The sequence below is a fragment of the Rhinoderma darwinii genome, chromosome 2, assembly GCF_050947455.1.
Source record: "Rhinoderma darwinii isolate aRhiDar2 chromosome 2, aRhiDar2.hap1, whole genome shotgun sequence".
Lineage (NCBI taxonomy): Eukaryota > Metazoa > Chordata > Amphibia > Anura > Rhinodermatidae > Rhinoderma > Rhinoderma darwinii.
The window spans coordinates 322,774,988-322,791,385 of NC_134688.1; the positions used below are offsets into that span (position 1 = coordinate 322,774,988).

The 16,398-nt window shown below is 41.5% G+C and overlaps 1 protein-coding gene across 7 annotated transcripts in view; it reads left to right on the forward strand.

Annotated features, from left to right (window-relative positions):
- The window catches only part of LOC142743149 (plasma membrane calcium-transporting ATPase 4-like), a 358,269-nt gene that overhangs the window by 235,502 nt on the left and 106,369 nt on the right, over positions 1-16,398 (forward strand). For all 7 annotated transcript variants that reach the window (XM_075853600.1, XM_075853602.1, XM_075853601.1 and 4 more), the window contains 3 exons: positions 282-523; positions 604-838; positions 1,349-1,528. In XM_075853600.1, coding sequence (XP_075709715.1) covers positions 282-523; positions 604-838; positions 1,349-1,528 — 657 coding nt within the window. The remainder of the gene's footprint in view (positions 1-281; positions 524-603; positions 839-1,348; positions 1,529-16,398) is intronic.

Genomic DNA, 16,398 nt, shown 5'->3' on the forward strand with positions numbered 1-16,398 from the left:
AAATCCTTGCCCCAATTTTAAGGAATGATTGTTGGGTTCCAGATGTACTAGTAATTTCAATCTTTACATATGACTAACTATGCCAGATCTCCATTCACGTATTACCTGCAGTCAGTGCTATCTGTTGCTAATGGATATCCTTAGACGTCTTGAAGCCCTGTCTAGAAATCCGTTGCAAACCAAAAATTTATTTTTGCTTTTTTTAAGCAGCAGTGCATTACAATACTGGATTCTAGCCTGCTATGTATTAACCCGCATCATCTTTTCTAACCAATTTATAGCCCCCAGAAAAAGAAGGTGGTCTTCCTAGACAAGTTGGTAATAAGACTGAATGTTCTCTACTTGGATTTGTTTTGGACCTAAAGCAAGATTACCAAGCTGTTCGTAATGAGATTCCTGAAGAGAAGCTCTACAAAGTGTACACATTTAATTCCGTGCGCAAGTCCATGAGCACAGTACTCAGCGAGTCTGGAGGTGGTTTCCGCATGTACAGCAAAGGCGCCTCTGAAATTATTTTACGCAAGTAAGAACTGAGGATGACTTGTATATCTGAGAATAGGCAACTTTTCCTATATACTAATGTGTTTTCATTTCGTTGCATAGATGTACAAAAATTTTGGATCAAGGAGGCGAAGTATGCCAGTTTAAATCGAGAGACCGGGATGAGATGGTAAAGAAGGTCATTGAACCAATGGCATGTGATGGACTTCGTACTATCTGTTTGGCATATCGTGACTTTCCAGCAGGCTCTGAACCTGATTGGGATATCGAAACAGACATCTTGTCTGACCTCACTTGTATTTCTGTGGTGGGCATTGAAGACCCTGTTCGTCATGAGGTAACAGTCCTAAAACTAGAATTAACTTGCTCCCAAAATGTATTTTGAGACATCATTTTATGATTTACACGTACCAATGATTCATATGATTCCACAATTTTTTATTTAATTTGATAATTCATCACGTTCGTGTAAAGACTTGCAGGTGACTGCTTTCAATCAAAATCACAGGAGTGCTAAAAATTTTGAGCATAGGATATTCAAATGTTGTCGGTCAATGGTCTTTCAATTAAAAAGGGTTTTGCTGTGCAAAACCATCTTATAGCGTGCACAATGATGACGGATTACGACTTCATCGCAATATCGTATAATCGCCTCATGTAAAGACGCATCATACAATCCACGAACGGGCTATAGTGAAAAAGCAGACGAATTGCTGAGTCATGCCGATTATCGAAGCATGTAAAGCCCCTCGTACTCTCTCTTTTCTATTGCAAGTATCCGCTTAATTCCCTTTTTCTAAAACTCGCAATTCATTATTTTCTGTGTTATCGTTTGTTTTTCCTGTAGGTGCCCGAGGCTATTCAGAAGTGTCAGAGAGCAGGGATCACTGTACGCATGGTTACTGGTGACAATATAAACACAGCTCGTGCCATTGCTACAAAGTGTGGCATCCTGCAACCTGGGGAAGACTTCCTGTGCCTTGAGGGAAAAGAGTTCAATACACTGATTCGAAATGAAAAGGGGGAGGTAAGCAAGAAAGTTTAGCCAACGGTAATGAACTGTAAGAGAAAAAGATTATCTCTGCTAATCTGTGCTTTTCAGCAGGGATTTGAACTGAACCCTGGAATAAATATCTGATTTACCACAACTCTTAAAGGGAATGTGTCGCTAGAAATTATTATTTTTTTTTTTTTTTCAGTTAAATAATTAGCATTTAAGTGATTACACATTGTTTTCATTTTTCGTTTCAATGATTTTTATTGAAATTTTTTGCAAAGAAATGTACAGATTTTGAACATTACATTTTCTTAGCTCAAATTACCTTTAGACAGGTTGATATTACGTTTATCATATGTACAAAACCTCCGCATATATAATATCAACTCTCGTTTATATTTCAGAAAATGCAGATAAATCACATGAGTTCCAGTGTAAAATTAACCAAAACAGTAAACAAAACAGAATTAGAACTACACCAGTTTTTTACATTACTTGTGTACTTACAATATCTATTGCTTTACCTACATAATTTACTCCCTTCTCAGTTAAGCTTGTAGTAAGAACTATGGTTCCACAACTTCCATCTCGTATCAAATGTATCATACGTACAATTACCATATGCAATAATTTTCTCGTATGCATGAGATGTATTAATCAGTTCCACTAGTTCTGATAAGAGAGGGGATGTATTGGTCTTCCAATAACGAGTTATGACCAGCTTAGCCATAGTCAATATTTTACATACTAAGACCCTAGCATGTGGAGGAATTTCATCCATCTGGAGGAATACTAGAGCTTTCTGTGGTGACATATGTACCCCACTCCCCAGTAACTCTCTCAAGAGGGCAAATACTTTTTCCCAATATTCTCCAATGACCGGGCATTCCCATATTATATGAATCAGTGTACCCTTATGATTGCAATTTCTCCAACATAGGGCTTGGGTTTGGGGAAACATCTGTTGGAGTCGATCAGGTGTATAATACCACCGTAAGGTGGTTTTAATCGCTGCTTCTGCATGAGACGCACATGATAAGGAGGTATGTGTGAGTTTAAAGGCCTTCAACCATTCTTTGTCTGTGAAACCTGTTCCCAAGTCTCTTTCCCACATTTTAATAGGGTAGGTTTTGACAAATATAGCTTGATTATCGATTGAATCATATATATATTTAAGACCCTTGAGATTTCTGTTGAATCCCCCAAATATTGTATGATTGTATACAGATTCCAGATTACCATGACTACTCAGGAAGTGTCTAATTTGGAAGTATTTATATAGGTCTCGTGCAGGGATTGAGTATTTGAATTTCAGATATGAAAAGTCTACTAGCTGATTATTTTGGAAGAGTTGTGCTATATCCGTTATACCTCCTTTTTTCCATATAGAAATGTTCAAGTCTGAAATAGCCAACTCCAATAAGTCTATGGGTATGAATGATTTGGGCATAGGAAGATTTTCTTTAGAATATGTATGCAAATATTTCCAGCAATGTAGAGCAACTATAGTGAGCGGGGATAGGTCTAAATGGCAAGGTAAGTGCCAGTATTGAAGAAATAAAAGTGCCTTTAGTGAGGCCGGGGAAATATAAGAAGCCTCGATATGAACCCAAGGTTTCGCGTTTTCAGTTTTCCACCAAGCGGAAATTTGAGCTACTACCGTGGCTATGTAATATCTATGAATATTCGGGATTCCCATTCCCCCTAGTTTCCTATCTCTGGTCAATATGTGAAATGCAATTCTGGGTTTCCTCTTAGCCCACACAAATTGTGATAATATTTTCTGGATTTGTTGAAAAAATGTCTTGGGAAGGTATATGGGCAGGGTGCGGAATAGATATAAGAGTTTCGGGAGTAAAAGCATTTTAAAAGAAGCGATCCTTCCAATCCAGGAGATCTCACATTTTTGCAGTCTATTAGCTTCATTTTTTATGTCATTGAGGAGCGGTGTGTAGTTATTTACATACAAAGACTCATGTTTGGGAGTCAAATGAAGTCCCAAATATGATATTTCTACCATCCTCCAATCTAACCGATGCTTGTTTTGTAAGAAATGTAACTTGGACTGGGATAAACACAAAGGGAGGATTTGTGATTTTTGGGTGTTGAGTTTATAAAGGGAGATGTTACCAAATAATTGTATACATTCTAGGACTGCCGCCAGGGAAGTCTCCGGATGGGACAAAGACAAAAGTATGTCATCTGCAAATAGTGAGATAGTGTGAGTTAGCGGGCCTACCTGTATTCCATGGATTTGTTCATGCATTCTAAGCATCTGAGCCAAGGGTTCCATAGCCAATATAAATATGAGGGGGGATAGCGGACAACCTTGTCTCGTACCGTTTGTGATTTTAAAATCTTCTGATAGTACCCCGTTTGTAAATACCTTTGCAGACGGGTGGGAGTAAAGGGCTTGGATTGCAGTAGAAATCTCTCCCTTGAACCCCATATTATCCAGTACTTTAAATGCATAGGTCCAATGAATCCGGTCAAATGCCTTCTCTGCGTCTAATGCTAGTAAAACAGATGGTATTTTATGTTTATCAATATGATGTAAAAGGCTCACTATCCTCCTGGTGTTATCCGAAGCCTGTCGGCCTTTGACAAATCCGACCTGATCTTCTTGAATTAAGGAAGGGAGTAGGGAGGCTAACCTGTTTGCCAAAAGTTTTGCATACATCTTAATATCTGTATTTAACAGAGATATGGGTCTGAAATTCTGTGGGACATCCGGAGACTACCCTGGCTTAGGTATCGTTACAATCAATGCCATCTGATTTTCTCGAGGGAGCGATCCCGAGGACATAGCTTTCTGGAAAAATTTGTTAAGAACAGGTGTTAGAATATCTCGGACCGTTTTATAATAATCGTTAGTCAACCCATCTGGGCCAGGGGATTTACCGGAAGGAGATCCACGGATGATATCTTTTACCTCTGATTCCGAGATTGGGGCATTTAGAGTGGAGAGTTGGAGAGATGACAAGTGAGGAAGTGTGATATGCCTTAAAAAAAATTCAATTTCTATTGGAGTCGGATGGGCCGTGAATGGGTCCTCATTCAAGTTATATAGTGACAAATAATATTTTTTAAACTGATGAGCTATATCTTTAGGATGCATAATTTTGTGTTTAGTGTGAGGATCGATCAAAAAGGGAATTCTGGATTTCCTATTTTTAATTTTGAGTCTAGCGGCCAACAGTTTACTTGCTTTGTTATTTTGTGAGTAGTATGTGGCTTTCGTTTTCCTAAGAGATTTCTCATATTCCGTTAGTAAACATTTTCGCATTTCTTGTCTAAGTCGGAAAAGCTGGGCCGCATAACTCTGAGACGGAGCTGATTTATTCAATGCCTCTATTTTATGTATGTCTTCCGTCAGTGACGTCAATTTTGCTAATCTTTGCTTCTTAACGATATGTCCAAGGCGGATCAAGGAGCCTCGTATAAATGCTTTATGAGCATTCCAAAGGGTATCTATATTAATATCAGGGGTGTCATTAGTCTGGAAGTATTCCTTAAGATCTCGTTCAAGTTCTCCCTTGTATTTACCATGGGACAAAAGGAAAGAGCTACAACGCCACAAGTAAGTCTGATTGACGCTATGTCTTTCGTCAAGTTTTATCATCAAGGTCGCATGATCAGACCACGTGATATCTTGAATCTGCGTCTCTTTTGACAGGAGTAATACCTCTTTATCTACGATAAACATATCGATGCGTGAGTAGCTGTTATGAGGCTGTGAATAAAAAGAGAAATCCGTCTCAGAGCCATGTTGTAGGCGCCATACATCATACAGTTCTCTATTCCAACAGAGATCTCTCAGGTGTGTCTGAGATAATCTAGTTTTGGAAGTAGAGTCCATTGAGGCATCCATCACTGTGTTAAAATCTCCACATATAAGTAATTTCCCTTCTTTACATTTATCTAGAATTCTAAAAATTTTATGAAAAAATCTAATTTGGTGTCTGTTAGGAGCGTACAGATTCACCAATGTGTATTTAACGTTATTAAGCAGACATATAATCACTACATATCTTCCTTCCGGGTCTATGTGTGTTTGAAGCATTTGAAAGGCTACAGTATTTTTGACTGCTATCAAGACGCCTCTAGATTTAGTGGGATAATGTGACAGATTATTTCCTGACATATATCAATGTTTTATGCGATCAGCATCTTTCTTCAAGAGGTGTGTCTCCTGTATACACAAAACATCACACATCTTAGATTTGGCCTCTCTCCACATATGAGCTCGTTTCTGAGGGCTATTCAGGCCGTTCACATTCAAGGACATAATTGAGATAACCATTATACCGTATGTATATATGCTAGCATCATACCTAATCTCCGAACATACATATATAACAGAATTTGCCCCTTTCCTCGCCTAGTATAGGGCTCCCAGAGTATCATATAGCAAGACATATGTAAAGCAAACATGTACGCACTGGTTAGGATTCTGATCGTAAACAACTGGTGCACAGGGAAAAAGAACAAGATAGAAACAACAACACAAAGTAACATCGAACCACATTTCAGGGATGGAAGAAGTATCTCATTATCCCGTGGGTCTGGGGTAGAGCAGTCCATCCGATACCGAACTCCAATTGCCGCCCGCCGGCATCTCTAATGGCTAATAAAGCCCGTAAGAACAAGAGAGAGTCCAAGGACATAACGCTGAATTCCTTATTGCAGCCATCCAGGCCTCAGTCCCAGCATTCAGCGGGGTAGTCTCTCACGTTGGCCAGCTGTTCTCCATTCCTCTCTGATATGTTGTGGAGCGCCCAGAAATGGTGGTTTAGGAGGAGGAACGACAATGTTCCATTTCTTCAGAAGGGTAACGCCATCCGATACCGATTTAATTATGTGAGATGAATTTTCGTATGAGACCATGAGGCGAACCGGAAATCCCCACCGATAAGGGATGTTATGATCTCTTAATGCCAAAGTGATCGGGTGTAGTTGTCTGCGTAGTTGCAGGGTCACCGCAGATAGATCTGAGTATACTGATATCTCTTTAAATTTTGCTGGGATAGCAGATTCTTTCCTAGAGGCATATAAGAATCTCTCTTTGATGTGAAAAAAATGCACTCTGGCCAGTACATCTCGGGGTATGGGTTCCGCTAGATGTTTAGGCTTAGGTATTCTATGTACTCGATCTATGATTAGGTCTTGCGAAGAACAAGTTGGGAGCAGAGCTTGAATAAAGTCCTGAATATATTGATTTAGATCTTTTGGTGCAATATTTTCCGAGATGCCTCTGAATTTGAGGTTATTACGTCTGGATCTATCCTCCAAATCTGCTATTTTCGCTTTTACTTGAGATAGGTCATTTTCTAGGTCATAGTGGGCATCAATAAGAGAGTTATGGGATGAGGTGATTTCACTCATTTTTCGTTTCTACATGCTGTACTCTATGTTCCACTGCTGCAACAGCGGTAGCCAAGGGGTTAATGAGCTCAGCCATGCCTGCATGAAGTGAGTGTTGTAAAGCCTGCAACATGGTCTTGAGCATAGCTTCTGTTACAGGGTTGGAAGATGAGGGCAATTGATCAAGGGCTTGCCCAGGTATAGAGGTAACAGATATATTAGCTCTTACCGTGTCTTGTGTATCTTCCGGGTCCTGTACTATCCCCCTTGGTGTCTCAGGGCTTCTGTGTGTCGGGGAAGATGGCGCCGAGAAGACCAGCCCACGTGGTGAAGCAGGGCTTTGTGGAGAGGCGAGCTCTCTCATAGAGATTGCATCTCTGAATGCTCTTGTGTGCACATTCCTCCCCTCTGCAAGCAGACTAATCTCCGATGCTGGCACTGATCTGCTTCTTCTCGGCAGCTGCTCCTCCATTTCTCTCCTCGGGGTTTGTTGGCACGGTTCAGAGGTGAGTGAGCTAGCCTGTGTGTCGGAGGCCATTTCCTCCCTGTCTTCCTCTGGTCGCCTTGGATAGTAAAAGTCCGTCAATTTTACAGGTTTCGTCACCGGTTTTCTTTTCCTCGGCATCTCCCTTCTGTGCTTGTAAGTTTAGTTAGCGTCCTCTCTCGTTCCTCGGTGCTTAAACAGCTATTTTTCAGTGCTTCATGCCGGAGCCGAAGTATCAAGCGGCCATCAGGTTCAGCTGCCAAGCCACGCCCCATTGTTTTCATTTTTAACATTTTTTACAAGTATTATAAATTAGATTCTAATTTATAACATTTCCATGTGCTGGCCACTAGAGGGAGCAGTTCCCAAAATTGCAGCATGGTCACTGTGGTAAAGCAACCTCATTGATTTATGCTGCAAATTTGGGGTGGACACACTCTCCTCTAGTGTCCTCACACAATCCCCCCTCCCTTCTGGCTAGTGCCAGGAGAAGGAAGGGTTTCAATGTCTTCAAACCTCCTACACTGTGTGCCGCCATTTTCTGAGCAATTACACAGTGCTAGGAGGATTAGATACAGGGCTCAGCAGACAGTATCACACGAACCTACACGCACATAATACACACATCATACACGAACATAATAGAAGCATCATACACGAACATAAATTACCTGCTCCTACCGCCGCCTCCGCTGGTCTACGCTCCTATTCCTTGCGCCTTCGCTTCGTTGAACATATGGCCGAAAGCCGCGGCCGGAAGTCGTCATCTTAATGTCCGGCAGCGGCTTCCGGTCCACATGAAAATGGCGCCGGATTTCGCTCTACGAACGAGCTTAGTTTTGGTCTGTGTGGGAGCAGCGCATGCGCTGTTCCCACACAGACGGCGCACGCAACTGAGAATGGAACGGCTCCCATTCTCTATGGGGTTGTATGTGCCGTATAGCATCTCTGTATGTGTCGTCAGTCGACACAGAAATAAAAAAAAAAAAATGGCAGCCCCCATAGAGAAGTAAAAGTGAGAATACATTAAAAAGTAAAACATGAGAACACAATTAAATAAAATTTTTGAAAATATTAGATTAAAAGCAATATAATTAAAAAAATAAAAATAAATCATGACACCTTCCCTCTGTAACATATCTTTATTTCTGTTTATTACTCTGGTACAGTTGGCTTACAGGATAGATTTTAGTTCTTTTTTTTACGTGGCATACTGTTTAATTATGAATATAGAATTTAGCAATTCATTGACAATAGTTCATCTGTTCCTGTGTCCAATTACCAGTTAGGGTTTTAGAAATTCCCTTCTGACTTCAAACACACCGCTACCTCTGTTTGAAGATAATCGTTCACACCCACACAGGTTTCTGCTTCACAAAACCTATGACAAAGTCATTGAACATTCTCAATCATTGTTTCTGAACGTATTGAATATTTTTATATGTCAACAGACAGATCAGTAGTGTGCTCACAATAAAAGGCAACACATATCATTTTAACGATTAGTTACCATAATTGGTGATGCAAGTTTGCAGAAAGACCATTGACTTTTGGGGCAATCCTGTGAACATTTGACGTTTGTGTGGTATATCGTTTAACATTTATAATACCACCACAGCCAGATTAAGTTTTTATGATCCTTTTCACACAATATAATATTTCCTGTCATTCATATACTCTTCCCTCCCCTGATTTAATTGGATGTATTATGATAGTGATAACAGTGCTCTGTGCATTTTAAAACCTCTGTTGCAAAACTTCAGCTTGCTCACTACATAGACTTTTCTTCATTGACCTCAATGGTAGAGCACCACAAACTGCAGCCATATGTAGTTTTTTTAGTCCAAACAAAAACAGCCACCTTCCTCATAGACATCACAACAAAGACATTGGGGCTTAAATCACTGTACTTCCACATTTTCTTGTAAATACTTCCTTGACTTCCTGACTCACAGCACTGTCATAATATTTACAATGATTTTGGCAACTGTCTTTGTTAGCAGAGGTATTACTGAATGGGCACACAAATTTCGTCATGGCCTGATCTCAGGTCCTCCTCCGGTGGAACTAGTTGATATGCCTGATCTTGTCTCCAATGTTTCCAAGTATATCTGTGAAGCTGCCCCGCCTTGTGGCGCTGGCCTCTACTTCTTCTGTTGCTATTCGCAGGACTACCTGCCTCAAGGCTTGGTCTGCTGACTCCAAGCACTCCCTGATTTCTCACCCTTTTGCAGGTTCTCGCCTCTTTGGACCTAGATTGGACCCGATCATCTCCGAAGCCATGGGTGGCAAAAGCACCCATCTTCCTCAAAATAGGTCTAAGCGCACTACTCCCACCAAAAAGGCGGGTCCGCATTTTCACTCCTTTTGAGGGTTCCACAACACAGCATAATTCTTTCAGTCTGTTCCGCGGTCATCTGCCAGGTCGACCGCTTTTTTTCGGGCAATTGGCTCTCTGCTTCTTCAAGGAGTCATAGAGCCGATGCCCCTGAGCCAAAGGTTCCACGGTTTCTATTCCAATATTTTTGTTGTCCCAGAAAAGAAAGGCTACATCTCTTCGGACTGTCATTGCTTCCAATTTTATTCTACCGTGGACATCAAGAATCACCAGGGGGTGTCTGTCATCCAGTACCTGGACGACATGCTGACCAATTCTCCCTCCAGAGAGGACAACGAGACTGCTCTCCAGATCACTCTGGAGTCTTTGTGTTTGGATCATTAACCGGTCCAAGTCTTGTCTGTCTCCACCCCAGCAGATCATGTGATTGCGGGTAACCTTCGACACTCGCTCGGCAAAAGTCTTCCTTCCTCCGGCGCAGATTTTGGTTCTTCAGGACGGAATCCTATCTCTACAGACGGCTGGGCTGACTTCACTCTGCCTCTGCATGCGGATTCTCGGGACCATGGTCGAAACAAATTCCTATTTCGCAGTACCCCACGTGCAATTTGCAGCTTGTGAACCTCTCCCGGTGGGACCGATCCTTGCAATTGCTGGATCGGAAGTTAATACTTACCCTCTCACCTGAACTGGCTAATCCTCTACAGAGCCTCACATCTCAGGGGCTGTGGTCTCCACAGGAAGCCTCCCTTCCTATCAATCTGTTGGAATTGAGAGCCATTTTTCTGTGCCTTCTGTACGGGTCATCATTACTATTTGAATACACGGTGCGGGTTCACCCGGACAATGCCACGGCTTGGCCGAGGCTTCCAAGGTCCTCGTCTGGACGGAAGTTCACCTTCCGGGTCTCTCACAACCGTCCACAATTCGGTCGCAAACTTTCCTAGTTGCGAAATGGTGGATTCCGGGGAGTGGGGTCTCTTCACTAATGTCACAAATTTGTCCCAGGTGGGGTCTTCCGGACGTGGACCTGATGGCCTCCAGGTTTAATCGATAGGTCCCATTCTTCCAAGCCCAGGACCAAGAGGGCTACGACATGGACGCTCTCATGGCGCCATGGCCCAACTTCAGTCTCCTGTACGTCTTCCCCCCTCTTCTGCGTAGGAGGAGTTACTTTTTTATTTCTTTGTGTCGAGCTTCCTAGGTGGCAACCGCATATGCCCACATTCTGAGTCCCCCAATGGACTGGACAAGAGACAGATTTTACGGTGAGTATTCAGAAAATCCTGTTTTTTGTTTTTTATTCACTCATTTTTGGCCATTTAAATCCACGTGCTTTCAAACTCACTGTTATTTATCTTCAGATGCAAAATTTATTATCAGTAACAGACTGAAATAGTCACCTCAGGAGTTGGTTTTATCAAAAAGTTAAACACTCCAAAAATCTTAGATGATTTCTAGGAACAATATAATATAAACGCTTATATATAGAATCGCTGTCTGACTGTTGATCCAGACTGATCACCACATGGCGTCTGGAAGAAATGTTTTCTCTTTTAGGGGGCAGTCACACGTGGCAGGTTTTGTTGCAGAATTCTTCGGCGAATTTTGCATGGATTTCAGCAAGTTCCATTCAGACGAATGTAACTGATTTTCAGTCACCGAAAATCTCTTCAATATAATCTGCTGCCTGTGACTGCACCCTTAGGATTCGCTCATGCCATTTTTTCCCCCGCTGGTTCAGTAGGGAAAAAGTAGTTATATTGAATACATCTGCTTCACTCCCCTTGACAAAGGGCCCATTCACATCCGGCTTTTCCATTCATCTGTTTCTTTCAACCTTTCTGTCAGATGAACAGAAACGATCGCTTCCGTTTGCATTACCATTGCTTTCAATGGTATTTTTTTTTCTTTCAGTTGATTTCAGTTTGCCTCTGTTGTTGCGTTGTATAATCCGTTGCTCTGATCCATATTAAGATCAGAAAAAGGATAAAAGCTGATCCGTTAAAAATCCCATTGAAATCAAGATAACGGATGCAAATGGATTAATCAGTTTGTATCCGTTTTATATTGACACTGATGATAAATATAACCCATCCATTAGACATCCGTTTTTTGAACAAAGAAAAAGTCCTGTACTCTGCACTTTTATCTTCATCAAAAAAACTAATTACTAAATGAATGGACGCTAATGGAAGCAATTCAAAATCCCATTGATTTCAAAGTCTGAATTTAGCCTAAAATTTGCCCCATATAATTTGCCGGTTTGTAGAACGTCGTATTTAAAAAGGGAGGCCAATTTCACACACAATGTTTTGACACATTTGTGGTGACAGATGCCGGTTTACAGACTATGTAAACCTTTTAAGTCTCTTTTTTTAAAACATTTTTATTACTAAAAGCATGTATTTCAGTGTCTTTGTGCAACTTTATAATTCATTTTTTATTAAAAATAATTTTTATTTTTTCAGATACAGCTATGTATCTTGAATACATAGAAGCTGTAAACGTGCGCTGAATCCGTCAGGTCAGCGGGTTCTGTGTACCTGAGACACGCAGGATCTATTTGTTATCTATCACATCTAAGTTCATAACTTAGATGTGATCGATAACCGCTGCATCCTGTGTGTCAGAAACATTCAGGACCCACTGGCACTGAACACATCAGTCCCACTGACCTGGCGTACTCAGGTTTGTTATGTTAACATAGCAGCATATTAGGTTTTGTTTGTGGGACAAGTTGTAGGTTTTTTTTATGGCAGAAGTGCAGAAAAGCGCTATTCCAAAAGTCTGAACGATTACCATATAACATTATTTGCCTTGCGTGGTGAACGACGTAAAAAAAACCAGAACCAATGTTTTTTGGTCACTTTAGCGCTCAAACAAAATGTAAAAAAACCCTGATCAAAAAGTTGTATGTACCAAGAAATGATACAAATAAAAACTACAGATCGTCCCGCAAAAAATTAGCCCTCACACGGCACAATCGATGAAAAAATAAAAAAGTTATGTCTCTCAGAATATGGTGATACAAAACAATTTCTTTTAAAGAGGCTCTGTCACCAGATTATAAGTGCCCTATATTGTACATGATGTGATCGACGCTGTAATGTAGATTACAGCAGTGTTTTTTATTTAGAAAAACAATCATTTTTGACGGAGTAATGACCTATTTCAGCTTTATTCTAATTACTTTTTTAATGGATAACTGGGCGTGTTTTTTACTTTTTGACCAAGTGGGCGTTGTAGAGAGAAGTGTATGACGCTGACCAATCAGCTTGAGAAAGACCCTCCACTTGTCACGGGTCGAAACGTTGCCATTTTTTACTGGATGTTTGACCAATAAAATAACTTATTGATTGAAACTTGGGAGACGTGTGCTGCTGTTCACCACGCTTTTTCTGAGGATTACATTACGTCAGTCTGGGTTTGTCTGATTTTACAGCGTGACACCGCTCCTGATAATGGGATTTGTGCTGCTTCAAATATTGCATTTTTTGGCTGACCAATCAGCGTCATATACTTCTCTCCATTTATTTACATAGCACATAGTGATCTAGCTAGATCACTATGTGCAGCCACTTACTCATACATTAACATTACTCAAGTGTTCTGACAGTAAATAGACATCACTACCAGCCAGGACGTGATGTCTTTTCAGAATCCTGATGTCACGGTGCGGGGTGTGGCCTGACTGCACCGTACCGCGTAGTGGCACGGCAGCTGACCAAACAGGTATAGTACATGGCAACTCGTACAGTAGCAGGGCAGGCTAGGCTGGGACCAGGCGGCAGGTAGACGCCAGGCATGGAGTAGCGTAACAGGCGTAAAATGCAGCACAACACGACACAACAGCGCCTCACTGGGGGACGATGCAGCAGAGAACACACATGGCCACGACCATCGAAGGGTAAGTCAGAACGACGGGTCGTGGCCATAGACATAACACCTGACATTTTGGTAACGTTTGTGTGGGATTTGCAAGGCAAGCGTAATCTCATTTTAAATGACAGTTTACAGCGTAATCTCGCAAGATTACGCTTGCCTTTCTGTAAATCTCACACAAACATTACCGAAGTGTCAGGATTCTGAATAGACATCACGTCCTGGCTGGTAGTGATGCCTATTCATTGTCAGGACACTTGAGTAACGTTAATGTGTGTGTATGTGGCTGCACATAGTGATCTAGTAAGATTACTATGTGCTGTGTATATGAATGGAGAGAAGTGTATGACGCCGATTGGTCAGCATTTTATACTTCTCTCCACAACGCACACTTGGTCAAAAAGTAAAACACGCCCAGTTGTCCATTAATAGTCATTAGCATAAAAATAATATAGGTCATAACTCCGTCAAAAATGTTAGTTTTTCTAAATAAAAAACACTGCTGTAATCTACATTACAGCGCAGATCACATTATGTACAAGATAGGGCACTTATAATCTGGTGACAGAGCCTCTTTAACAGTTTTTTTTCTTTGTAAAAGTAGTAAAACAATAAGACATTTCTGTCACAGTAATCGTATTGAGCCGCAGAATAAATTAAGTTGTGTTTTTTTACCGCACGGTGAAAGCCTTAAAATCGAAACCCAAAAAACAATATTTTTTTTTTACAATCCCACCCCACAAAGAATTGTTTTTTTTTTCGTTTCCCAATACATTATATGGTACTTTAAATCGTGGCAATAGAAACGAACACTCCTCCCGCAAAAATTAAACCTTCGCTCCACTCCATTGCCGGAAAAAAAAAAGTTATGGCTCTCAGAAAGCGGGGAGTGAGAATAAAAATGGCTCAGTCCTGAAAGGGTTAAGAAGTTAGATAAAATATGTATCTGACATTCAGAATTCTCTTGTGCACAAGTTCATCAAGTCAAGCCTCTTATACAGTGTTAATCCAGACAAAGTTGCCTTGTGCTTTCTTGCGCTGTAAGTTCTTAAAGAGGCTCTGTCACCAGATTTTGCAACCCCTATCTGCTATTGCAGCAGATCGGCGCTGCAATGTAGATTGCAGGAACGTTTTTATTTTTAAAAAACGAGCATTTTTGGCCAAGTTATGACCATTTTTGTATTTATGCAAATGAGGCTTGCAAAAGTCCAAGTGGGCGTGTTTAAAGTAAAAGTCCAACTGGGCGTGTATTATGTGCGTACATCGGGGCGTTTTTACTACTTTTACTAGCTGGGCGTTCTGACGAGAAGTATCATCCACTTCTCTTCAGAACGCCCAGCTTCTGGCAGTGCAGACACAGCCGTGTTCTCGAGAGATCACGCTGTGACGTCACTCACTTCCTGCCCCAGGTCCTGCATCGTGTCGGCCACATCGGCACCAGAGGCTACAGTTGATTCTGCAGCAGCATCAGCGTTTGCAGGTAAGTAGCTACATCGACTTACCTGCAAACGCCGATGCTGCTGCAGAATCAACTGTAGCCTCTGGTGCCGATGTGTCCTCGCTCGTCCGACACGATGCAGGACCTGTGAGTGACATAGAATAAAAACTGATCAAAAAGTCGCATGCACCCCATGAAAACTACAACGAGTTCCTCAAGGGTCTAGTTTTCAAATTTTTTTGGGGGGGTTTCAACGGTTTTGGCACCACAAGACCTCTTCAAACCGGACATGGTGCCTAATAAAAAGGAGGCCTCAAAATCCACTAGGTGCTCCTTTGCTTCTGAGGCCGCTGCTTCAGTCCATTACCGCACTAGGGCCACATGTGGGATATTTCTCAAAACTGCAGAACCTGGGCAATAAATATTGAGTTGCGTTTCTCTGGTAAAACCTTCTGTTTTACAGGAAAAAATTGAATAAAAAGGATTTTCTGACAAAAAAAAGAAATATGTCAATTTCACCTCTACTTTGCTCTAAATTCCTGTGAAACACCTAAAGGGTTAATACGCTTTCTAAATTCTGTTGTGAATACTTTGAGGGGTCTAGTTTCTAAAATGGGGTGTTTGATGGGGGTGTCTAATATATGGGCTCCTCAAAGCAACTTCAGAACTGAACTGGAACCTAAAAAAAATAAATTGGGCAATACTTCGCTTCTTACATTATACTGGTAATGAGTAGTGCCCACCCTGAGATGACCCCAGTTTTGACCGTTTGTATAAACTGGGACCCCTATTAGACCGGTTTTCCCAAGCATACACCCCTGAGAAGTGTATTTCTGTTGGTGAGTCCCTGGTACATTTTAAAGGGAGGCTTCAATTCCTCAAGTACCTGCCGAGTAAAAGGGCAAGGTATGGTGTGAAGATGTATAAGCTGTGCGAGAGTGCATCAGGGTATGCCTACAAATTTAGGATCTATGAAGGGTAGGACAGCAGTATTCATCTCCCAGAATGCCCCCCCTTACTGGGAGTTAATGCAAAAATTGTGTGGGATTTGGTGCACCCACTGCTGGACCAGGGTTAACACCTCTACCTGGATAATTTTTATACCAGCGTACCGTTTTTCAAGTGCTTCGCTTCCAGAAGTCATGCGGCACTGCTAGAAGAAATCTGAGAGGCCTCCCTAAGACTACTTGGGCAAACACTCAGAAGGTGTGAGAGCAGGGCAAAATCTAGCAGCAACATATTGTGTGTCAAGTACAAGGACAAGAGAGATGTCCTTGCATTGAAAACAATACATGGCCACACCAGTACCCATGTGCCTGTACGAGGTACCAGTACAGAGACCCCCAAACCAGATTGCATCCTGGACTACAATAGGTACATGGGAGAGGTGG